This window comes from Sapajus apella, unplaced genomic scaffold (assembly GCF_009761245.1).
Source record: "Sapajus apella isolate SASKATOON/1434 unplaced genomic scaffold, GSC_monkey_1.0 scaffold28, whole genome shotgun sequence".
NCBI lineage: Eukaryota > Metazoa > Chordata > Mammalia > Primates > Cebidae > Sapajus > Sapajus apella.
The window spans coordinates 21478481-21503347 of record NW_022436968.1 but is presented as its reverse complement, the minus strand read 5'-3'; the positions used below and the strand labels follow the sequence as shown (position 1 = coordinate 21503347).

Below are 24867 nucleotides of genomic sequence, written 5' to 3'. Positions count from 1 at the left end.
ATTGTTTTCTTCCATATAGCAGATACTTTTCAGTTGAATTATATGAAATTAAAGTTATTGAACTAACAACTCCAGAAGGGTTTTTCCCAGAAGAGTGAGCTACTTTTTAAAAACTCAGCTCCAACTTCAGTTTAAAAATTAGGCAATTGATCCTGAATATTAGGCACCAGGATGTAGAGGTCATGCCAGTATATTATTTGTACATTATTTATCATAAGTGTATCCATATTTAAAATGCCAAAAACTTAAGCCTTGATTTGCATATTTCTCAAAAGAGGCAGTAACATTTTTCATATCCTAACAGTTTTACCCCTGAAATGGATATGCCCAAACATTTATGAGAGTAAGCTGGCTGTTCAAAATAATTACATAAAGTAGAAAATAAATGTCTGTGACCACTGTGAGTGGTGACATCTTAGAAAGTGTTCTGTTAAAGAAGAAAACTTGAATATTAAAGCATATTAGAATGATCTAAATTGACACTATTTTCCTTTCTTCCCTGTTTTCATATGTTTGTGTACTCAAGTCTAACTTAAATGTGAGAGACAGAATCTAGAATTTGTTCACAGTGAATTAATCATTTGAATAAATACTTTTTTTTTTCTTTTGAGACAGAGTCTCTTGGCGCTCTTTCGCCAAGTGCCAGGCTGGAGTGCAGTGGTGCGATCTCGGCTCACTGCAACCTCCGCCTCCCAGCTTCAAGCAATTCTCCTGCCTCAGCCTCCTGAGTAGCTGAGACTACAGGCGCACGCCACCACGCCGAGCTAATTTTTGTATTAGTAGAGACGGTTTCACTATGTTGGCCAGGATGATTCTCGATCTCTTGACCTCGTGATCCGCCTGCCTCGGCCTCCCAAAGTGCTGGGATTACAGGCGTGAGCCACTGTGCCCAGCCTGAATAAATAGTATTATATCAGTTCTGGGTACTATAGATAAGTGGAAGCAAGTGAATTCTGGGCTGATTTTTAGTGTATGTTCAGCGTACTAATCCAGATAAAAAGGTAGTTGACAACCCACATTTCTCTAGAACTGTATTGACTGCTGAACTGTTTTAAAAAAGTGCTTCCTCTAAGCTTTTCTTTTTGGTACAAGGTTTCTTGATTTTTCATTTGAGATTGAATCTCTGCTTAATTTCTTTTTTAAAAAATATAATGGTTAACTAAATGTTTGTGTGAAAATGAAATTGGGAAAAATTAAGATAAATCCTAAAAACTATTTTGTTTTAAGCAAAATGAGGGCTTAAAACTTGCAACTTCGTTTCCATTTGAAATTTGGCTTGCTGTGGTGCTTTGCAAACTTTTGGTTGTGATTTATCCTGTCATTCATAAATTATGGCAAATATGCTGGAGCCAAATCTGCCAATAAATACATTCTTACATAATTCCCTACATTCATTTATTTCACTAATCATTTACCTCCTGTGTAGTGCCAACTAATTTTGTGGTATCTATTTTCCTGATTTAAATTGGTCCTAATTTCTCTTTTTACCTCTGTCCTTTCTTCCCTTTTGATAGCTTCTCTTGCCTCTTGCTGCAAGAATGTCTGAGGAGTCTTACTTTGAATCTAAAACAGAGGAGTCAAACAGTGCAGAGATGTCATGTCAGATCACAGCAACAAGTAACGGGGAGGGCCATGGCATGAACCCAAGTCTGCAGGCCATGATGCTGATGGGCTTTGGGGATATCTTCTCAATGAACAAAGCAGGAGCTGTGATGCATTCTGGGATGCAGATAAACATGCAAGCCAAGCAGAATTCTTCCAAAACCACATCTAAGAGAAGGGGGAAGAAAGTCAACATGGCTCTGGGGTTCAGTGATTTTGACTTGTCAGAAGGTGACGATGATGATGATGACGGTGAGGAGGAGGAGAATGACATTGATAATAGTGAATGAAAGCAAAAAGCAAAGTAATAAAATTGAAAATGTTTGGAAGAAAACAAAACTAACTTGTTATCTCAAGTCTGTACAAAAACCAGTAAGGAGGCAGAAAACCAAGCACGCATTTTTAGGCCAATCACATTTACATGACCATACTTTCTTATCAATTCTACTTTTTTTTTTTTTTTGCTTACAGAAAAATGGGAAAATTAAGCCAAAAAAGTATATTTATGAATCAGCAAATGTGGTGCCTGATTATAGAAACTTGTGATTCTATATACAATATAGGACTTTTAAAGTAGTGGCATTCTGGCTTTTTCTTTTAAATGAAGACTTTTTAGTTTGTATTTGACTTTATTTCCTTTATTCAAATCATTTCTAAAAACTTACATTTTGAACAAGAACTCTTAACTCCTAATTCTTCTTTAACACTTAATAATTCTGTGACATACTTTTTTTTCTTATAGCAATACACTGTAGTATCAGAAATGGTTGGCCTGAGCAGCATAGTAAGACCTCGTGTCTACTAATAATTACAAAATTAGCTGGCATGGTAGCATGCACCTGTAGTCCCAGATACTTGGGAGGCCAAGGCAGGAGGATCGCTTGAGACCTAGCAATTAGTCAGGGCTGCAGTGAGCCATGATGGCACCATGCACTCCACACTGGGCAAGAGAACAAGCCCCTGTCTCAAAAAAAAAAAAAAAAAAAAAAAAAAGAAAGAAAGAATTGATAGTACAAAATCCAACAACAAAAATACCGAGATGAAAAAAGGTTATAACAAAATGTTCTTCAGAAATACCTAAGTGCGGAGAATTTTTAGTACTAAAGAGCACAGCTGTTCAATGTAAAGCCTGAGCAGTGTTCTCAGTCGTATATTTGAAGGAAAAATACTCTAATTTGAAACCAACAGCAGATGTTGCAAACTTTCATGCAACTGCTGGCCATGGAAGCTTCTTAACAACACCACACTGTCATTTAGGGCTGTGCTTGTGCTTTACATGGAGAGAAAGATGTAGTCTTAAGAGGATGCTTCCAGGGGGGTAAGTTGATGCCTCTCCTGGATCTTCCAGTAAGTGGGGTATGCATGCTTGTGTGTTTTTTAGAAGGCATAATAATCCTGGATTCTAAACATATGTATAGCTATTTTAAAGAGGAAATTGAATCTTATAAAAGAAATAGTTAAGATAAATTATCCTCACTGAGGCAAAAGCATAGGTCCTTTCCATATCAAGTTTAGCCTTCCAGAGTTGTTTTATGTTTCAACCCTGCTTAATGACGTTGCCATTTTAGGAGTAGATGCAGGCATTGCTCTGAACACCTGGCTAGCCAGGAATATTCTCAGAATGTTATCACCTATTTGTCAAAGCTTGTTTAATTATAAAACTATTAAGCCAAAATATTTTTGGTGGTTCTTTTTATGAAGTTTAAGAAAGGACGTCGTCACAGCTATGATCTAATAGTATTTCTAACTACATTTGATCATTAAAACCTCTTGGAATTTGAAATTTGATAGGCTTCTAATGCCCATTGAGAGCTGAAAAATACCACATAATAATCAGTATGCTGTGCCAGTTTCATTTGGGGAGAAATAACTAATATAGTGTTCTGAGTGAGAGGTGTACAGCAGTCTAGGTGGCACAGTGATGAAGAAAGATCAGAGTCCAGTTGTCACTCAGAATCCCGGGCCCAGTTACTCTATAACCTTGGGCAAATTATTTAACCCCTGTGTGTCTGTTTGCTCATCTTCAATGTGGGAATACTAATAGTATCTACTTGAAAGGATCATTGTACAGATGAAAAGAAATGATAAATGTAAAGCACTTAGCACAGCACCAGGCCCATGGAAAGCGGCTAGTTAATGTTAGCGTCTAAGAATGGTGCCAGTGAAGACACTGAAAAATAAGTGATTTCAGTAACCTTCTGGAAAACTAAACTATCAGTTTCAAATAATATTTTCTCCGTAGTATGAGATGAAATTAAAAGTGGATAGCTTTCAGGAAAGATAAAGAGAACATTCTTAGAATGTAAGCTAAACAAATTTCTTCTGTTGCTCTTTGAAAACTATGAGTCCTGGCCAGGTTAACCTGGTCTGAAATGAGACTAAACACAAAAAGAGTAGGTAAACCTTTCCCTAAAAGATGGATTCCCCACATACCCATGCTACTAGTTTCTCTGTCTATTCACACGTATATACAAATACATGCACACAGCTTGTCTGTGCTCAGACATAGAGAAGTACTACCTGACTCTAGTCAGTACACCCAAGCAGAAAAGCTTGGAGTAGAACAAAAGGGAAGGCTTGGGACTCCTGTCTTTCCAGCATGCCCTGGGATGCAATAGTCAGCCACCTGATGGGAGAGCCAATAGCATGGGGTTTACAAGGGAAAGATATAGTCATTCATTCAACACATTCATTGAGCTCTTTCTCTGTGCCAGACACTGTTCTGGAAGACAGCTAGATGAAAATCTTTGCACTCACATAGTTTACGTGCCAGTGAGCAAAGACTGATGATAAGCAACGCAAATGCATCGTACGTTCACATTTGATAAGTACATGCCAAAAAATGAAGCAGGGAAGGAGGATAAGGCCCATGGGTGAGTGTTGAGGTTTTTAAAGTGTGGTCAGGAAAGGCCCCACTGATAAGGTAACATTTGAGCAAGGCTGAAAAAGGCAAGGGGATCTCTGGGCTAACTTCGGGATTTTTGCACTTTATATGAGAATGTCAACTTTGCTTCTCATTTAAGAATGGTCAGCAGTACATTTAGAACATATGAACTGAATGAAATGGACATTGTTTTCTTAATTTATATATAAATCCATATGATTATACACAAAGTTCTAATGCGTTAATAAAAGCAGTCAAATAGGGCCAAAGAGAAAAATAATAGGACTCTATGCTGGACCTAACTTTATCATTAATTAGGTAATATTTTCCTCACCAGTATTCCACAGATGCTCATAGCTCAATGCTTTACCATCAAGAAGAACCTGTAAGGATTTAGAATACAGCAGGAAGGGCCTCAGTGAAGAGCTTAAAATTGTTCTCCACGTAGAACTACTGATCATTAACACATGACATTGGCTCTTTTACTTTGCATTCCAAATCAGTGTCCTTCTTGTGGTTTGAAAATGTTAAAACATCCCTGAAATCTAAATCATATAACCAGAATTTTATAGTGTTCTCACTCTAACTGCAAATATCATTTGGAAGACTTTAGACTCTATTAATTTTAAAAAGGAATATCAGCTGTATGCAGAATTTCTAATGACAATATTAATTGTAAAGCTTCTAATTCACTTTTCAGAACAATTTTTGAAATGGCAGTTATCAGTGTTGGATTTAGTTCCAATTACTTGATTTACAAAATTGTACATTTAGGAAGAGAAGGGTTAAAAGAAACAGTGAGAAATGTAAAAATTCAAAATGAGAATTGCGTCTCAATTGTGGTAATAATTATCGGAGACATGCAACTGAAAATGTCTCACCTTTCATTTTTTTTCTTAATTCATAAAGTTGATCTTGTAGAATTTGATGAGACCCTCCTAGTGGTTCTCAACTGGGGTCGTGCTGTTGGCTAATGGTGTTTGGAAGTGTTGAGGCTAGGGCACATTTTTGGTTGTCATAGCAACTAGGGTGGCATTGAGTGCCCAGTGCCAGGAATAGTAACATTATGAATTCCAGGGACAGTTTGCTCAGTAAAGTCTTCCATCCAAAATAGGCTGGGCACGGTGGCTCACACCTGTAATCCCAGCACTTTGGGAGTCCATGGTGGGCAGATCACCTGAGGTCAGGGGTTGGAGAACAGCCTGGCCAACATGGTGAAACCCTGTTGCTACTAAAAATACAAAAATTAGTTGGGCGTGGTGGCGCATACCTGTTATCCCAGCTACTCAGGAGGCTGAGGCAGGAGAATTGCTTGAACTCAGGAGGTGGAGCTTGCAGTGAGCTGAGATTACACCACTACACTCCAGCCTGGATGACAGAGTGAGACTTCGTCTCAAAAAAAAACCCAAAACAAAATACAAGCAGCATTGTCCCTTCCCCAATGACAAATTTATCAAATCGAGAAGCTTTAGAGTTTTGTGTCTAATTATTTTTCCCCTGAACAAAATTACCCAAGTCAAAAAAACGTATTTTTGGAATTACAGCAACATACTATCTGAATTTTGTGAGTTTGTGGCTTTATCTTAAATCACCATTTCCCTAAGGGGAAATGGTTTCTTTCTTCTTGGGAATGCTGGTGGAAACTTGATGAAACAGCCCAATCCACCAGGGCAGGCCACTCACCCACTACACTGATTCCACAATAAATAAGAAAAAAAACAACAACTTGTTGAGGTAGCTACAATTCTACAGGTTAATTTAAAGCCCCCTTTAGTCTGTCATTTTTTGAAAGCAAAATTACATTTTACTATTTTACGTAAGCAATGGAAAGAAGTTAAAAGCATGTAGGCTCCCTGTTTTTGGTGCTCTGGAAATGCTGAGGGCGGGTTTTTAGCCAGTGATTTTTAACATGCAGTGAATTTGTTAGACTTGTTAACACTAGCGAAGGTAGTCAAACTTGATCCCCATTAAAAATCAAGGAATTGGGGGTGAGGGAGGGTTTAGAAATGATCCAGAATGACTTCTCCCAGAATTACTGTGTGTATATCTATTTTTCAGAGTTTTCATTAGAATGGTAAGAGTTTTATGAAAGACAGTTTTAAAACTTACTCTGGGTTAAATATTAATACTTTGAAAATGTTTATTTTACTAGATTTGTTGCAGCCTTTTGAAAGTAGCAGAGTTTCATACCACATGTATAATAGAGCATACATTTTCTATAATCAGGCACCTTTTGCTGCTTTTGAGTAAGACCGTTTTCCTGTTTAGGTGTTAAGCATTTCCAGACAGAAGAATCTGCTCTCTTCTCTCGATTGTAACATAGCCTGACAGCTCTAGATGCAGCATTTCTATGATGAAAAGTGACTATCAGGAAATCTAGAAGACTAGCCATGTTTTCTCAGACTGCACCTTTGTTTGCACTGTTGCCTTGTGAGGAGCTTTCTGGCATGTGATTATTTACTTCAAAACAAGAGTTCCAAGCACCTACATTATTATTTTATATTGTGTGCAGAATACTATATCTTTTGATGTCAGATACGATACACTGCACAATTGCTTTTGCACTGTTACAATTTTTGTACTAATAGGAAATATTTATACTCTTTGAGTGTGAGCTTTGAATAGATGGCATCATCACTTTATTTTTTTTTTTTAGCAAAAACTTTTTCTCAGTTATTCTATTGCAGTGTTGTTCTGAGCAAGTCCTACGCCAAATATCTTGTATACTGTTTGTATGGAAGATTAAATTTTACTCTTGTGTGGTAAGACTATTCAGTTACTGATTTTATAGTTGGAATTTGATATTCCAGCACAAAGTCCACAGTGTATTCAGAAATTCAAGTTGGTGTCATACATTTCATTTTGATGTGAACTTTTCTTTGCTTTCCTTTGTTCTAAGACTCCATTTTGCAATAAACGTTTTAACAGTAAATCCCTTTGTTATGTGTTGCTGTGTATGTAAGATCTCTGTTAGACTGGATTCCCAACATCCTTTGAAGGAATCGTGGTCACACGTATGCACACAAGTGTTAGCTTTTCTCTCCTAAAGTCAGTGGGAGTGTAAATAATAAATTTGTAAAGTGATGGGACAGTTATGGGGTGGATTTTTTTTTTATTCCCAAAAGAAAGAAAGGCTTAGAACTCATCCTACCGCAGATACACTGATATGTTAACAAGGTACAGAAAACATAAAGGAAATGGTAAGCCACTCTGTGGCTGGAGATCATTAACTCTTATCCCCTGTCTTGCCAAATTCAAATCGTCATGAAGCAGTGTCTGGCTCCAGCCTTCCTCTCACTGATCTTTGCAAGCATTGTGCAAAGAATCCTGCTGGAGTGAGTATCCAGCTGAACCCAGTGCCTTTCCCGAGGCATCGTACTGGAGAACCATCCTCAGCATGCAACCAACCCCCTCTCCTTTTGACATTAAAACCAGAGATGCTGGTTTTGATTAGTTATTTCATTTACAACTTCTATTCTATTCAAAAAATACTTATTTCTCAATTTTGTTTAGCACAACATTTGGGAATTTTATAAAAATAACACTATACATCCCCTCCTCCCATCCCAGTTTCTATAAAAGTGAGCCTTGATGCAGGAAAATATTTCTGTAACTCAGTCTGTTGTTTCTTGAAGGAATCAAAAAAGTTCCATATTTTACATTTGCTTCCGTGATGGAAGAAGGGAATGGCATGATTCTGCAGCTGTGTCCAGCTGCCCTGTGAAGAGATAAAATTGTCACATAGTTTCTTTGATCCACTTCAGCTTTAGATTCTGTTCCTCAAGTCTTTCTCTTTTCCCCATTATTAAAGCAGGTGAGTGTATTTAATGATTCCTACCCACATCAAGTGTTTCCCAGGAGGCGAGGGCAACCCTGGAGGGAATGGAAGCACATGCAGCTAGCAGAGTATACATAGAACAGGATCGATTTCAGTGTGTACTTTATGTCCTGGCAACTTGTCTATAAACATCAAAACCAACACATTCATATCCATTCCATCCAGTGGGTTTTTCTGCTTCCCTCCCTGCCCTGTCTGCCTCATTTCTCCTTTTTCCTCCAACATGAACTCATTGCTTCCCATGCCCATCCTTCCCTCCTGTCCCTCCCTCTCCCACCATGCAAGGTTTTGCCTTGTTGCTTCTCTTTACCCGGAATCACCTCTCTTCTTGCCCTGCAGGACCCACCTCAAGCCATGCTGCCTTCCATTCTCCCATGTTATTCTATGAATCCCTCTGTGAATGCATCTGTCTATGGTATACCCGTAGACATTGAACTCTATACCAGAGTACTCAGCATTTCAGTAAACGCACCATTTTATTCATTCTGCAAAATGACTCAACAAAAATTTGCCAGATATCGTATGCCAGGCGCTGTGTTAGGCATTAAGTAAACCAAGATTCAGGTGGCCTTGGAGTCCCCCATGTATAATTTTTACCTGTATTAGTCCCAATTAAATTAAAACCTCCTTGAATGCAGGGGCTGTGGCTTTCCTAGCAGAATTTTGACCATGTGAGTACAAAATACCTACAAGTTAGAAAGGTTAACTCACCTACCCTCTTATTGTTATACTAATAGTAAAAGCAACCAAATTCAACATCATTTTTTTTAACTCACAAGAAAGTATTATTTGTAACAAGATGAATGATGCTTTGCCATGTCATCTCATGAGCAATCCATTTTTGGGGGCAAGTTAGGCTAGTTAAAGCTAATAGCTGTACCAAACTCTAATTTGACTTATAGGGCATGCAGACTTCTAAAAATTATGTAAGCATTTATTATTCAGATGGGGGCATATATTGAAGAGGGTAAGTAGCTCTTTGGCTCTGAAAATGGTGCAGGCTGAAGTCCTCTGGAGACATCTTCACTCGTACTTGTGAACCTCACAGCGAGGTATTTTAATCTGTTTTAGTTAGAGCAACTCTGCAGCCTGGATTTCTTAGGACAATACCACTTTCCCATATCCTTTTTCATCTGTGGGTGCTAACACTTGGTTTTTAAAATGTTATGCAAATGAGATCTTTAAACACTTAGAAATTCCCCTGTGAGCATAGGCATAATACATCATCTGGATACCAAGTGGTTGCTTTGGAATTTTCATTAATAACCCAACCGTCTTCATGTTGGCTGAGAACTCTGAGGAAGGCTCTGGTCTCTGAGAAAATGTCAGAAATTCCTTGACTGCCAAGGCCTTATTGTGGGATGTAAAACCCACTCTTGGGATGCCATGTACCAACAGAGGAATACGAAACCATTCCCCAAGTACAATGAATTATTACTGAGACACTGGTGTATATTACTGCAGCACTGAGAACTGCCTCAGGAAACTGTTTCCATTCAACCCAACCTGCAGGAGGACCCAAGCCAGAACAGCAGCTGAGAGCTAAGAGTGAGACAAGAGGATGAACCAAAAAGACAATGATAATATTACTTTTTTTTTTTTCATTTCATGCATATTTCCCACGCAGCTGCTGCCTTCCTTTGAGATTGGTGCATGGACGGAAGACGATGTGGTAAGCTCTTTGCATTCATGCCTTATTTGACCTGGGCAGGTATTTCATAAATTTGTCCCTAAGTGTTTAGGGGGAAGAGATGGGGCTTTAGGAAAGTCTAACCAGCAGAAGTTGACAAATTCTTTCTCTTTTTTTTTTTTTTTTTTTTGGAGACAGTCTTGCTCTGTTGTCCAGGCTGAAGTGCAGTGGTGTGATCTCGGCTCACTGCAACCTCCATCTCCTGAGGTTCAGGCTATTCTTCTGCCTCAGCCTCCTGAGTGGCTGAGACTATAGGTGCTCACCAGCACGCCTGGCTAAGTTTTGTATTTTTAGTAGAGAAAGGGTTTCACTATGTTGGCCAGGCTGGTCTCGAACTCGTAACCTCAAGTGATCTACCAGCCTCAGCCTCCCAAAGTGCTGGGATTACAGGCATGAGCCACTGTGCTTGGTCTTTTTTCTGTTTTTAACTCAATAATGATTGAAAATAAGGCCTCAAGAGTAAAGCAAGTATCTCTGCAAATCTTCTAAGAGGGTTCTTACCTCCCTATTTGCTCTGAAAATACTGCAGACTACAGTAACAAATACCAATGAAGAAATTAAAGTGGTGGCTCTGGAAAACAAATGAACATACTTGAAAAAAAAAAAAAAATGATGTTACAGCTTTTTAAAAGCCAGGGATGGCCTTGAGCCATGGTGGAGGAGGATCTGGTCAAAGCAGCGCTGGGCAGGGATACCACAGAACTGGCTTTCCTCCCACCTCAGGGCTGTTTGAGAGCAAGGCATCATATTTGCCAGCCTTACTCTGGCGCCCCAAGCAGGAACAGACACAAGCATGCTCAGACATACTCTGTAGCTTTAGCCAGAGAAGCTCTAAGTTTCTGAGAGGCTGCACTCAGACTGAAGTCCACAGAAGTCCCACACTCTACATGGGTAGAAACCCTGAGAAACAATCCAACTTAGTCTGTTACATCACCATTATCTGTCTTGTTAGTAACAAAACAGGTATGAAAATTCCTGATGAGAAAACTCAAGCACTAGGCTGGGCGCAGTGGCCTGTAATCCCGGCACTTTGGAAGGCCGAAGCATGAGGATCACTTGAGGTCAGGAGTTCAAGACCAGCCTGGCAAACATGACAAAACCCCATCTCTACTAAAAATACAAAAGTGAACAGGGCGTGGTGGTGCATGCCTGTAATCCCAGCTACTTGGGAGGCTGAGGCAAGAGAATCACTTGAACACGGAAGGCAGAGGTTGCAGTGAACCAAGATCATACCACTGCACTTCAGCCTGGGGGACAGAGCGAGACTCCATCGCAAATTTAAAAAAAAAAAAAAAAAAAATTTTTTTTTAAGTTATAGAACACTCAGAAACTTATGCCTTTCCAGGTCTATTTAACAAGTTCAGGGTATTGCTGAATGAAAATGAAAAAAAAAAAAAAAAGTGTAATGCCAGCCTTTGTGGGTTTGGGCTCTAGCCCAGGGAACAGACCAGGTGCCACAAAGTGCAGACTAGCTACTGGCAACTCCTCAAAAGGTCTGTTTACCTAGCTTAAGCTGGTTTTGGGCCCAGGCATTTCCCTCTCTGCCCTCTGTATTCTTTTGAAGTGCACCTGCTTTCACCATTAGCTAACCTCTTTGGCTTCCATAGGGTAAGGAAACTTGGCACCAGTTGCCACTATTTCTTCCCATTCACTGAGCCCCAGTGATTCTCACTTTCTGGCCAGCCTTGCTTAACAAGGAGAGAGGACTCAGGGTCTCCTTTATTCATAAGCCTGGATATAATCTCTATCCCTAGCTGCAAAGTTGCCACTCTCATTTGAAAAGAAATTTTTGAGAAAGCACTGAGTTCTACCAGCTATTTTTAGTCTTTGCTCTGAGGTTCAGTGGTTTCCAGGCCAGTTAAATAAAATTCCAGAGTTGAGGGCTCCCCAAAGAATCAGAGGGACTGAGTCTGGCCTCCCATTCTTCTCCCCTCACCAAGGTACTGTGAGAGGCCATCAGTAAACCCAGGCCATGTGATATACAGGGGCCAAGGGCCACTGGGTCTAGTCTCCTCTTTCTACATAGGAAGCTCCGCACTTTGACTTGGCCTGGGCCACGTGGCTACTTCATGACCTGGCCTAGAACTGAAGATTGCTTCCATCCCCTGCCCTGTCCACTGCTGTGTTGTCCCCGTAACTCTTACAATTCCTGAGTACACCAGTGCCCCTCAGCAATCCAGGGGACCACTGGCACATAAATGGAAAAATCACTATAAGTAAGAACATTCTTGAAAGGATTTAAAAATACCTCCCAAAGAAGGAGGAAAACCAATGGTCTTTCAACTGCCCAAGACCCCCGAAGAGAAGGGTATCTCCCATTTGAAAGCTCGAGGTTTTAAAACTACAAAGAGAAAGTCTTCTATTTTACCTCTGTGGTTGAGCCAGGAATTAAAGCTATTTTGATCTATTGAAAACTCAATGTTTACTGTGAAGACTGGCCACTGACCATGTGTGAATCTTCAAAACCCTATGTGTCCTCTCTTTCACAGTATTTTTGGGTTCAGCAGCTCGTCAGAAAAGGCAAGTAGAATCAGTTACCTTCTCAATTCATGGAGCTAACTTTGTTCTAGATGTGATTTTGTCTAATTTTCTGCTGCCTTCTCATTGCTTCCTTCAGGTGACTCTTCAGCAGAGATGAGCGTATATGCAAACTTGTTTAAAGAAAACAACATTACAGGGAAGCGGCTGCTGCTGCTTGAGGAAGAAGACCTGAAAGACATGGGCATTGTGTCCAAGGGGCACATCATTCACCTAAAGGTACTCAGAAAGGGAGAATATTCCGTCAGCAAATGTATGTTTGTTTTTGAGACAGAGTCTTGTTCTGTTGCCCAGGCTGGTGTGCAAAGGTGCAATCTTGGCTCACTGCAAACTCCGCCTCCTGGGTGGGTTCAAGCAATTCTTCTGCCTCAGCCTCCTGAGTAGCTGAGGCTACAGGAGCATGCCAGCACCCCTGGCTAATTTTTGTATTTTCAGTAGAGACAGGGTTTCACCATGTTGGCCAGGCTGGTCTCGAACTCCTGACCTCAACTGATCCACCTGCTTCAGCCTCCCAAAGTGCTGGGATTACAGGTGTGAGCCACTGTGCCCAGCCTTCATCAACAAATCTTTATTGAGCACCTACTATGCAGCAGATCACCTGTTAGGGGCTGCAGATGGAAATGGTGCTATGCTGGTCATTACTGTGCTGAAATGCTTACAGCAGCTGATAATCCACAACTGTCCCCAGGCACCCCTATTCATTCCTCATAATCCGACAGCAAAAAGGGGCATACCTGGTATAGTAGGTTCAGTACAGGGAGATACCTGAATATCACCACCCTGCCCTCAGGAAGTCTCTAATCTGGTGGGGAAAACAGATACTGCTTATGTAATAATGGTAAACAGACAGCTGTAAGAAATACCACAAAGACAGTGTGGTGCCTGGAAAACAGCCATCCACTCAGAATCGCAGGAGGTGACTCAGTTTAATTCTAGAGAGGACAAAACTCCATCAGGAATCCCTAAGGGCCCCAGAACTTGTGCATGGCCAGAGGGAAACCTAAGCCACTGCAGTAACCTAAAGGTGTTTGTAATTTTCATCATTATGACCCGGAACAGACACCAGCATGTATGCCTTTTAATCCCCACTTACTCAGGAAATCCTAACATTTCCTCTCAAAACTGAAGTCTTGAGCCATTTCAAAGCCAAACCTCTGTGTTCGTTGTGGTGATTGTGGTCATGGTTGTTTTTTTTGTTTGTTTGTTTTCCAATTTAGCAACTTATTGAAACTGAATACGAATTGCTGGCATCTGTGTGGTCATTATGATTAATCTTGCTTCAAGAGAGATCTTAGAATAACATCAAGTTTGCTCCCCAAAACCCCACCCCCACCCCAGTGTGGGTGGATGGAGGAATGCGTATAGGTTAGAAAGAGAAACAGAATAAAGGAAGAAATTTAGAAAAAGCAGTTTCCTGTCCAAACCCACATCTTCGCAAAGGCTGTACCAGCATGCCAACAAGTCCTACCTCAGAACTATCCATGCTGACCTTTCTAGAGAAATCCCAAGTAAGCCCCAATGAGAACCCATTCATTTAATTCTGTGGACAGTAGGTCCAGGAAAAAACTTCCTTCAGACCCTCAGCACCCTTTGCATAATGGCTTAGCACTCACCCACCAGAGACTGTCTCCACAACAGAAAGAGGACCGTGCTATCTTCTTCCTAGAAGAAGAGCAGGGAAACTCATGCATAGCATATTTCTCAAAGGCTGGCAAAAAATGTAATCCTGGGGTGCCAGGTGCGGTGGCTCACGCCTGTAATCCCAGCACTTTGGGAGGCCCAGGTGGGTGGATCTCAAGCTCAGGGATCAAGACCATCCTGGCCAACATGGTGAAACTCCGTCGCTACTAAAAATACAAAAATCAGCTGTACATAGTGGCTCATGCCTGTAATCCAAGCTACTTGGGAAGCTGAGGCAGGAGAAAAGCTTGAACCGGGGAGTCAGAGATTGCAGTAAGCCAAGATTGCGCCACTGCACTCCAGCCTGGTGACAGAGCGAGACTCCGCCTCAAAAAAAAAAAAAAAAAAAAAAAAAAAAAAGGAAAAGAAAAAGAACGTAATCCCAGCCTCTGACTGTGGGCAAGTCCACCATAAAAGCTTTGCTGGCTTAGGAGGGCCACAGTAGAAAAAGTATTTTCTGCAGTACAGAGATGTTTCAGAGGTCCAAAAAGAAATTTTGTGAAACCTGTCCTATTTGGCAGATGCCAAATAAGATGCTCCAACCTCCCTTCCCCTCTGCCATCTTTAAAAGGGACCAGTATTCCTTACGGATCAGGACAGAGGAAGAGGTGGTGAGCTGGGATACCTCACCAGAAGCCCTAAGTGATTTACATCTTTCCAAGGGTGGCTCTGGATAACCAAAGAACCCCTTTCATGCTGAGCAGTATCATTTAGGCAAGCAAAGACCAGACTTACTGTTTATTGTTCAACAAATTCAGTGAATGTCTACTAATTGTGAGACTGGACCTATGACAGGGGATGACAATGTCCACACTGGAGGAGTCCTCCTGGCCCTCGTCAGAAGTGTTTCTCACACACAGCCTAATGCTAAGAATGCATCCTTTATTCTTTGTGCTTTCACTGAGGAAGGCACAATTGCTGTGTACTTTCTCTAAAAGTGTCTCAGTCCTTAAATGGTAGGTGATCAAATTGGACAGTGGAGCAGTATATCCATTCATTCTTCTTCTTTTTTTTTTTTTTTGACTGAGTCCTGCTCTATTGCCAGGCTGGAGTACAGTGGTGTGATCTCAGCTCACTGCAACCTCTGCCTCCTGGGTTCAAGCGATTCTCCTGCCTCAGCCTCCTGAGTAGCTGGGATTACAGGCATGCAACATCACACCTGGATTTTTTTTTTTTTTTTTGGAGACGGAGTTTCGCTCTTGTTACCCAGGCTGGAGTGCAATGGTGCGATCTCGGCTCACTGCAACCTCCGCCTCCTGGGTTCAAGCAATTCTCCTGCCTCAGCCTCCTGAGTAGCTGGGATTACAGGCACGTGCCACCATGCCCAGCTAATTTTTTTTTGTAGTTTTAGTAGAGACGGGGTTTCACCATGTTGACCAGGATGGTCTTGATCTCTTGACCTCGTGATCCACCCGCCTCGGCCTCCCAAAGTGCTGGGATTACAGGCGTGAGCCACCGCGCCCGGCCCCCACCCATTCTTTTACTGTGTTTGTCCCTCCCTTTAAACCTGACCATGGCTCCCTTCTCTGAGCCTGCAAGCCCTCATGTGGAGGAGCCAAGTATAAAAAATAGGATTGAACACCCAAAAAGTATTCGTTACATTGTCAACTGTTAACAACCTTTATTCTGCTTTAAAAAATGCATCTAATTTTCTCAGGTTGGTACTTTTTTACTCTCTCCATGATCAGTTCTTAGAAAATCTGAACTGTGCCTGCCAAGCATCCAAAAAAATCATCATGTAAATTGTCTTCCTTTCCTTTAAGATGTCTTTATGCTTCATTGGCAGAGGGGATGTTGGATACATATCCATAGAAATGTTCTTGCAATCCACTCAATATTTTAGTGAGATTCTAGTCTTCCTGAAAGTCTGGTGTTATACTCATGTGCTATGTTGCTTTTCTCGCTGTTACTCAGCGTGACACCTGCATTCTATACACTGCAACACTCACTTCTCAGTACTGTAGTCTGCTGATATTTGAAAAATGGTTTTGGCCGGGTGCAGTGCCTCACACCTGTAATCCCAACACTTTGGGAGGCCAAGGTGAATGGATCACGAGGTCAAGAGATCGAGACCATCCTGGCCAACATAGTGAAACCCCATCTCTACTAAAACACAAAAATTAGCTGGGCATGATGGTGTGCGCTTGTAGTCCCAGCTACTCAGGAGGCTGAGGCAGGAGAATTGCTTGAAGCCGGGAGGCAGAAGTTGCAGTGAGCTGAGATCACACCACTGTACTCCAGCCTGGAGCCTGGCGAAAGAGCAAACTCTGTCTCAAAAAAAAGAAAAATGGTTTTATTTATTGCTTGGTCTGAGGTTCAACATCTTCAAAATGTCTTCCTTTTCTTGGCGTGGTGTGGTAACTCATGCCTTTAATCCTAGCATTTTGGGAGGCCAAGGCAGGAGGCCAGGATTTCAAGACCAACCTGGGCACCAGAGCAAGACCCCATCTCTGCAAAAAATAAAATAAAATAAATTAGCTGGGCATGGTGGTGTGTGCCTGAGTCCCAGCTACTTGGGAGGCTAAGATGAAAGAATCTCTTGAGCTCAGGTGTTCAAGGCTGCAGTGAGTCATGATAGCATTACTGCACTCCAGCCTGCACAATAGAATGAGACCCAGTCTCCAAAATAAAAAATAATTTTTAAAAGTTGCTGGTCCTTTAAATAATTATAAACCACCTATGCTACTTTGGACAATCAGATTTATTCTCAATAGACGTTGGATATTAACGTCCCCAAGACAGTTTATGAACTAGGTAAATAAGGAATGTCTTTGTTTGTACCCAATGATTTTAACCTTCTCTTGGTATTACTGGATCATTAATAAAGTCATATGTTTGTTTTTTTTTTTTTTTTTTTTTTTTTTTTTTTTTTACAGTCAGCCATCGAGAAATTAACCCATGATTACATAAACTTGTTTCACTTTCCACCACTAATTAAGGTAAGTAAGGTTTTTCTTACATACATTAATGCTACCTTTATTGACACATGCACCTGCTGCATCCACACCTAAATTTGCCAATGTCGGAAATGGTTGTTTGAAGTGAAATTTCATTGTATCTGTCTAACAAAAGGCCCTTTGAAGCAAAGGATGTGTGTAAATTGAACACCCTTGTTCCTCACAAGTTGAAATATTAACGATTCTTTCATGATAAGAGCAATACACTTTGCTTTAGCGGCTAGGAGTTCTAAGCCAACGTTGAGGTGAGGTCCTGTGGCCTCCCACCTGGCCCTGGATACTTTTCAACATGTAAGTTACTGAAAGCATACCCTGGAGCTCTCAAGCATCACTTTCATAGAGGGTGGAAGGTTTATTGTTTGAATAACATTAGTATACTTAACATTTTGAATATAGTCTAAAGGAACAAGGCATACTTTGTTATAAAATCAGAAAATACTTGCAATTCCTACAGAACTTTACTTATTAACAGCTATCATTTTTCGTCTCTAAGCTCTCAAAGACTCATTTTGTTCCTCTGCTTCATCCACCACTCACATCTGCATCCTCCATCCACTGCGTCATTCCTCTTTGGGAGTAGCTTGTAAATACCCTAGGTGTTATGCACCTCTCAAGTTGAAATCTCACAATGCATCTCAAGGTACTAAGTGCATTTCTAGGGTAAAATTGCACAGTGCAAGCTGCATTGTGATAAATGTAAGACAGTGACATTCAATTTGAACTGCATGAAATAAGTCATTTGGCAAAGTTCTAAAAGGCATAATATGTCATTCCTCATGCTTTAAGTAATTCTAATTTGTAGCTTCATCCAAAATAACCAAAAGTTAAATAATAGAACGGGGGGAAAAAAAAAAAAACTAGTGCTAAGATACCATCTTCTTTACATGAGAAGTAAAAACAACATCTGGAATAATTGGTGCTTGGTTTCCCGTTTTAGGACTCAGGAGGTGAACCTGAAGAAAATGAGGAAAAAATAGTGAACCTGGAACTGGTTTTTGGTTTTCACTTGAAACCAGGAGCTGGCCCACAGGTAAATCACATTTTAAATCCTTTGGCCAAATCTCAATCTAATTACACTTTTTTCTGTCCTGTAACTCCATGGTTTTATACACCCACTACCAGCTGGTAACTGGATTCTGAGTAAATTTATAGACTTTATAAAATAGAATTTAGCTGAAAGGCTGCCAGCTGCCTCTGTAATCCAGTCTAGAAATCTTACTTTCTCGGTCAGCTGAAGACGTCCATGTGAGGCCACCCAAACGTCAGGATAGCTCACAGTGAAGTGTGGATGGCGGCGGGGAGGGGAGGCATGGATACCAGGCTGTATATACCGCTCATGTCACAGCATCCCGATTCCCTTTTCTTAAGAGAAAGGAGCTTTATAATACTGAGAATAAAAACTGAGAATGGATCTGTAGGCAACGTGGAGACCCAAATGATCAGCTCTAAATAGGGTGGCAGGGCATTTGAACAACACTTCTTCAATGAACCTTTCAGTTTATGTCATTTTGAGTCTGAAAAAATTATTTGGCCGAGGTAGCCTATGAATTAGAATTACGTAGGTGTTAATAGCTAATGATAACAATATCTATTATTAAATAGCTAATGATAATAATGATAACTTCTGTTAACTGTCCATTTACTGTATACCAGGCATATAGTACTGAGATGTGAAAACTACTTTTTACATTTTGCAAATGAGCAAACTGAGGCTCTGACAGGTTAAATAACTTGCCCAAGGGTTGCATGGCTAGCAAGTGGTAGAAGATTTGAATGCAGGTTGCTCTGTTCCCAGAACTGAAGCTCTTAACTACTGCATGATGTGTACCTTTCCTTGGAGGAAGCCAAGGGAGCTTATAAATACACCTCACAAGCTGTGTGAGCCTACAGATTGCTCTGGAAGGCTCAGCTGGCTCTGGCCTTTCCTCAGTAAATCCATGCTTGCTTCAGGCCATTCCTGGAAACCAGTGCCTGGAAATGATTGGAAATTGTTGAGAGGGATTGAGTTTTTCCTGGGGCTTCAAAAGATGCTCTTTGCAATAATCCAGTTTAAAAATGGGCAAAAGATCTGCATAGGGATTTCTCAGAAGAAGACATACAAATGGCCAACAGGTATATGGAAAATGGCTCAATGTCACTAATTATCAGGAAATGCAAATCAAAACCACAATGAGATATCATCTCACCCTACTTAGAATGGCTTACACCCAAAGGACAGGCAATAATGAATGCTGGTGAGGACGTGGAGAAAGGAGAACCTTCATACACTGTTGGTGGGAATGTAAATGATCCTGCAATCCCACTGCTAGGTACATAACCAAAAGAAAGCAAATCAATCTATTAAAGAGATATCTGTATTCCTATGTTTATTACAGTACTGTGCACAATATCCAACATTTGGAAGCAAACCTAAGTGCCCATCAACAGATAAGTAAAGTGGTACATAGTAAAAACGTGGTAACATCTACACAATGGCATACTGTTCAGCCATAAAATAGAATTAAATCTTGTCATTTGCAAAAACATGGGTGGAACCAGAGGATATTATGTTAAATGAAATAAGCCAGCCACAGAAAGACAAGGGAGCTAAAAAGTAAAACACTTGAATTCATGGAGACAGAACGATGATTACCAGAGGCTTGGAAGGGTAGCAGGGGAGGGCAAGAGGATGCTGGGATGATTAATAGGTGAAAACATAGACAGAATGAATACGATCTATTATTTGGTAGCACAACAGCATGACTACAGTCAATAATTTATTATATATTTTAAAATAAGAGTGGAATTGGATGTCCCTAACACAAAGAAATGGGGTAATGGCTTAGTTACCCAGATGTGATTATTATGTATTGCATGCTTGTATCAAAACATGACATGGGCTGGCCGCAGTGGATCACACCTGTAGTCCCAGCACTTTGGGAGGCTGAATCTGGTGGATTGCTTGAGCCTACGAGTTCGAGACCAGCCTGGGCAACATGGTGAAATCCATTCTCTATAAAAAAATCTCTGGGTGTAGTGGTGTATGCCTGTAGTCCTAGTTACTTGGAAGGATCACTTGAGCTCAGGAGATAGGTCAAGGCTGCAGTGAGCCAAAATTGTGCCACTGCACTCTAGCCTGGGCAACAGAGTGAGACACTGTCTCAAAAAAAAAAAAAAAAATCATATGTACCCCCAAAATATATACACCTACTATAGACCCATAAACATTAATTTTTTTAAAGGTGCCCTTTCTAGACACCTAGGCAAGAGCATGTGTTGTCTGCACCACTGCAGGTATTTCCTTACCTGCTGAATGAAAATCTTTACCTCCCTTGTTTTGGCCACAGACTTTGATTGAGGGCTGCTCTGGATCCGGGTTTCTTATACATGAATACTTTTACCTTTGTGAATGGATCACTGTCTATTCATTCCCATTGTTAGAAGGAGCTACAGAAAGGGGACAGGAAAGTAAGTTCTTCTGTCTCCAGCAACATCTGACGTCCTTCTAACCCTGAGATTCTGCAGCTCTGGCACCCCTAAGTTCATCTGATGGTAAACAAATTGCACATTTCAGTTTGCCTTTTTTGGTTTCCTTGATTCCATGACGTTGAATTTATGAGTTAAGTTTTGTTACGGCTTGTAGGTGGTAAGAGAGAAAAAATTTCCTTGGAAAAGACTTGTGAAGAGAGATCTCAACCAAGAAAATATTTTCAATTAAAAAAGAAATAATTTGTTAATGTGAAAACTGAAAAATCTCTTTTTTAGTAAAAATAAGGAGCTATGGATGATATTTGAGACTGAATACAATGGTCTGTTTTTGGCATAGACTTCTTGAGTCCTAGATTATCTACAAGCCCTAAAGTTGCTGCAACTTTTGATCATCTGCTCTTCCTTGGTCACCCATCCAGAGTAATAATTTCATCTATTCATTCAGCAGGCATTTACCGAGGACCTACTTTGTTCCTGGCTCTAAGGTAGATGCTAGATTTTGATACAAAATCAAGAAGTACAGTCCCAGCCTTTATGGAATCTACAGCTCATCATGAGCAATAGACAAAAATCTGTGAATGGCTGTGGTACAGAATGATGAGCTTTTACAAAACTATTTACATGCTTCTGTGGGAGTTCACTGGATGAGGATCTACAAAGATGGGAAAGGGGTGAGGGAGGGTCCTTGAAGTCTTCTTGGTAGAAGTGTTGCTTAAGCTAAAATGTTAAAGCCACTAAGAATGACTAGTAAGGAGAGGACATTGAAGGCAGAAGAAACCATGTGCGTAAAAGCTCAAAAGCATGAAGCCAGGGAAACACAGGGAGCTCTTCTTGGAATAATTGTGAGGGGACTTCACAACGCAACTCAAGCATCCTCCCTCTAGAAAGACTTACCATGGAGCAGGGGATGCCAAAGGGAGTGCCCAGAAAGGGGGCTAGCAACCAAAAACAGCACTGGCTCATGAGTTTGAAGGGTACAAAAGAGAGGAGATAGGATCAGATTTATGTTCTTAACAGATCTCAGAAGCACAGAGAAGGATGAATTGGAAGGAGGCCAGGCTAGCATGAGAAAGATCTGTGAGTGGGCAGTGCAGACAGCCAGGTGAAAACTGCCAAAGTGCTGAGCCTGTGGCAGTGCCATGGGTCCCAGGACACACCGAAACGGAATTAGATTGCGTCACTAGCTGGAAACGCAGCAAGTAGGAGGGAGGGACCAAAAAGTGGTGAGGTTTCTAGTGTGGGCAACTAGAGAGATGATATTATAGAGTGGTAGATCAAAAGTGAAATATACAATGCGAATATGATGCTAAGGTGCTAAAAGCATAAATAAGTGACTGGAATGGATGAGGCTCATCAGGAAAAGCTTTTTTTGGAAGGATGAGTATCTTATTGGGGCTTGAAGAGGTTGGTGAGCAATTGCTGAATAATTTCCTGAAAATAATGCTTAAAGCTTTTGTTTAGAGAATACTTTCTAAAGAGCTCAGATATTCCATAAATATTGTCTCCTTTATCCCATGGCATTTGGGTGAGGTGCATAGCTCATAGTATTGTCATTGCTGATTCAGAAAGTGTATGATTAGCCTGGGGTGAGGCAACCACAGAGCTCAGACCAGAAATTACATTTTTATTACTGTCTTTGTAGTAAGTGTGTGCTAGATCTCACACCTGATCCACAACATTTAAGCCATCTGTAAACCTATATAAAACAATCTTAGAATAAATGACTCTCCAGTTCTAAACTATACCAGCTATGCCAGCCTATGTCTTAGCATTATGAAATATTTTCTGATTAATGTGCTTTGAATTGAAATTTCAGTTCCCTTGGAAGCAAAGCAGGGTCGAGCCCAGTTAGTACTTGGATGGGAGACCGCCTGGGAATACTGGGTGCTGTAAGCAAAAAAAAACAAAAATAAAAAAGAAATTTCAGTTCCCTACCCGAAAACCTTGTTGCCTTGGGCCTTCAAGATAGAACCCAAGAAAAAAAGGCTTCCTCCAAATCCCAATTAACCGAGTTCTCATCAACCCATCTTCACAGGAAAGGGGAAGCCTTTAAATCCACCCCACCTCCATGACCAGAATAAGCTTTCCAAGAGAAAACTGCAGCTTTGCAAGTTCTCTCCAAACCTAAGCGTTTGCATAGCAGAGGCATTTGCTGGATTTTACCTTTCTTTTAGAAGTAAAATGAAAAATGTGTTGTAATGGCAGCTCTTGAGAATAATGTATAATAGTGACTTTATCATGAAAATAGTAGCTACACTTTCACTTTGCATTTGAGAACGCCACCCACTAACTACCCCTTAAAATTACATCACTTCTACAACTTTAAGCCTACGAAGAGCAAGCCATGAAAATATTAACTTATACACAAATAAGTAAAGGAAAAACCCTGTCCACCTTTGTCCTAAGAATTCAGATTGAGTTATTTTTCTTAGCTTCCTTTTACAGCCAGATGGATGATGGCACACGATGAGGTTGGTCTGCAGAACCTTGGAAGGTCATAGTCAGGGGTGACTGCAGGGCCATGCGCTTAGTCTTCAGAGCCACATCCCTCCAAAGAGCCAGGACCTGGCCAAGCTCCAGCCCCAATGATGCTTACAAGAATTCTCCCACAAATGAAATGTGCTTTTTCTGAAACGACCTAGCAGGGGAAATATCATGATTAGACCAAAGGCTTCACTGGCAATTTAAATTAATAGGCAAAAACAAGTTTTACCCATTTACTTGACCTGCTCCTAAAGAGTAAAGTTAATTATTGGCCACGTGCAGTGGCTTACGCCTGTAATCCCAGCACCTTGGGAGGCTAAGCTGGGCGGATCACGAGGTTAGGAGATCAAGACCATCCTGGCTGACATGATGAAACCAAAGTTAGCCGGATGTGGTGGCGGCGCGTACCTGTAGTCCCAGCTACTCGGGAGGCTGAGGCAGAAGAATCACTTAAACCTGGGAGGTGGAGGTTGCAGTGAGCTGAGATCGTGCCACTGTACCCCTTCCTAGGCGACAGAGCTAGACTCCATCTCAAAGAAAAAAAAAAAAGTTAATTACTAATTTAAATGACACTGTGGGCCAGGCATGGTGGCTCATACCTGTAATCCCAGCATTTTGGGAGGCCGGGGTGGGTGGATCACTTCAGGTCAGGAGTTTGAGACCAGCCTGGCCAACATGGTGAAACCCCCATCTTTACTAAAAGTATAAAAATTGGCCAGGCGCTGTGGCTCATGCCTGTAATCCCAGCAGTTTGGGAGGCCAAGGCAGGCGGATCACGAGGTCAAGAGATCGAGACCACCCTGGCCAACATGGTGAAACCCCATCTCTACTAAAAATACAAAAAAAATTAGTTGAGTGTGGTGGCACACGCCTGTAGTCCCAGCTACTCAGGAGGGTGAGGCAGGAGAATTGCTTGAACCCGGCAGGCGGAGTTTGCAGTGAGCCAAGATTATCGATACTGCACTCCAGCCTGGCACCTGGCTACAGAGCAAGACTCTGTCTCAAAAAAAAAAAAAAAAAGAAAAGAAAATTAGCTGGACATGGTAGTAGCATGTGCCTGTAGTCCCAGCTATTTGGGAGCCTGAGGCAGGAGAACAGCTGGAACCCAGGAGGCAGAGGTTGCAGTGGGCCAGGATCGCAACAGTGCACTCCAGCCTGGGCAACAGAGCGTGACTCGTCTCAAAAAATAATACTAATAATTTAGATGACGTTGTATATGGAGATAGCCTGGAAGTTATGACAGTCAAACTGGCAGAAATTGTGTCTTTCTCTGCCTGTTTCCCATGCTAAAGATAATTATTACTTCCTATTTCTGGTGAGCACTTTGCAAAGGGCATTTTTGTGTAATTGTACAACTCAACATGACAGGGAACATGATCTCTGTATCATCTTCTTCACGAGGAAACTGAGGCACAGAGAGGTGAAGCTCCTCTCCGGACGCTCCCACCTAGTAAGGGGCAGATCCAGCATAAGGGTCTAACTACTGTGTCACACTGCCTCATTTTGGAAGATACCATTGTCCCCCAAAGTAAGTATATTGGTAATCAAAAGGCATTGGAGGGTCAGTTAATACTACATTACCACTGTTTTTGTTTTTGCAATCAAAGTGCCCCGTGTTTTACAATCTAAGGCCTTTGACTTGGCACAAAAGGAAAGCGGTTTCCAGAATCTCAGACAACTTCATGTGCTCCCCAGGGTGGCAACCACCCCTTTTTATTAAAATATT

The 24867-nt window shown here is 41.2% G+C and overlaps 1 protein-coding gene across 5 annotated transcripts in view; it reads left to right on the top strand.

Moving 5' to 3' along the window:
• MAP3K20 (mitogen-activated protein kinase kinase kinase 20) overlaps positions 1-24867 on the top strand; it is a 196732-nt gene that overhangs the window by 148678 nt on the left and 23187 nt on the right. For 3 of the 5 annotated variants that reach the window (XM_032292930.1, XM_032292931.1, XM_032292929.1), the window contains exons 12-16: positions 9952-9996; positions 12504-12534; positions 12632-12771; positions 17109-17171; positions 18127-18219. In XM_032292930.1, coding sequence (XP_032148821.1) covers positions 9952-9996; positions 12504-12534; positions 12632-12771; positions 17109-17171; positions 18127-18219 — 372 coding nt within the window. Of the gene's footprint in view, positions 1-1514; positions 6203-9951; positions 9997-12503; positions 12535-12631; positions 12772-17108; positions 17172-18126; positions 18220-24867 lie in introns of those variants that run through there. The other 2 variants (XM_032292933.1, XM_032292932.1) reach the window with 1 other exon arrangement.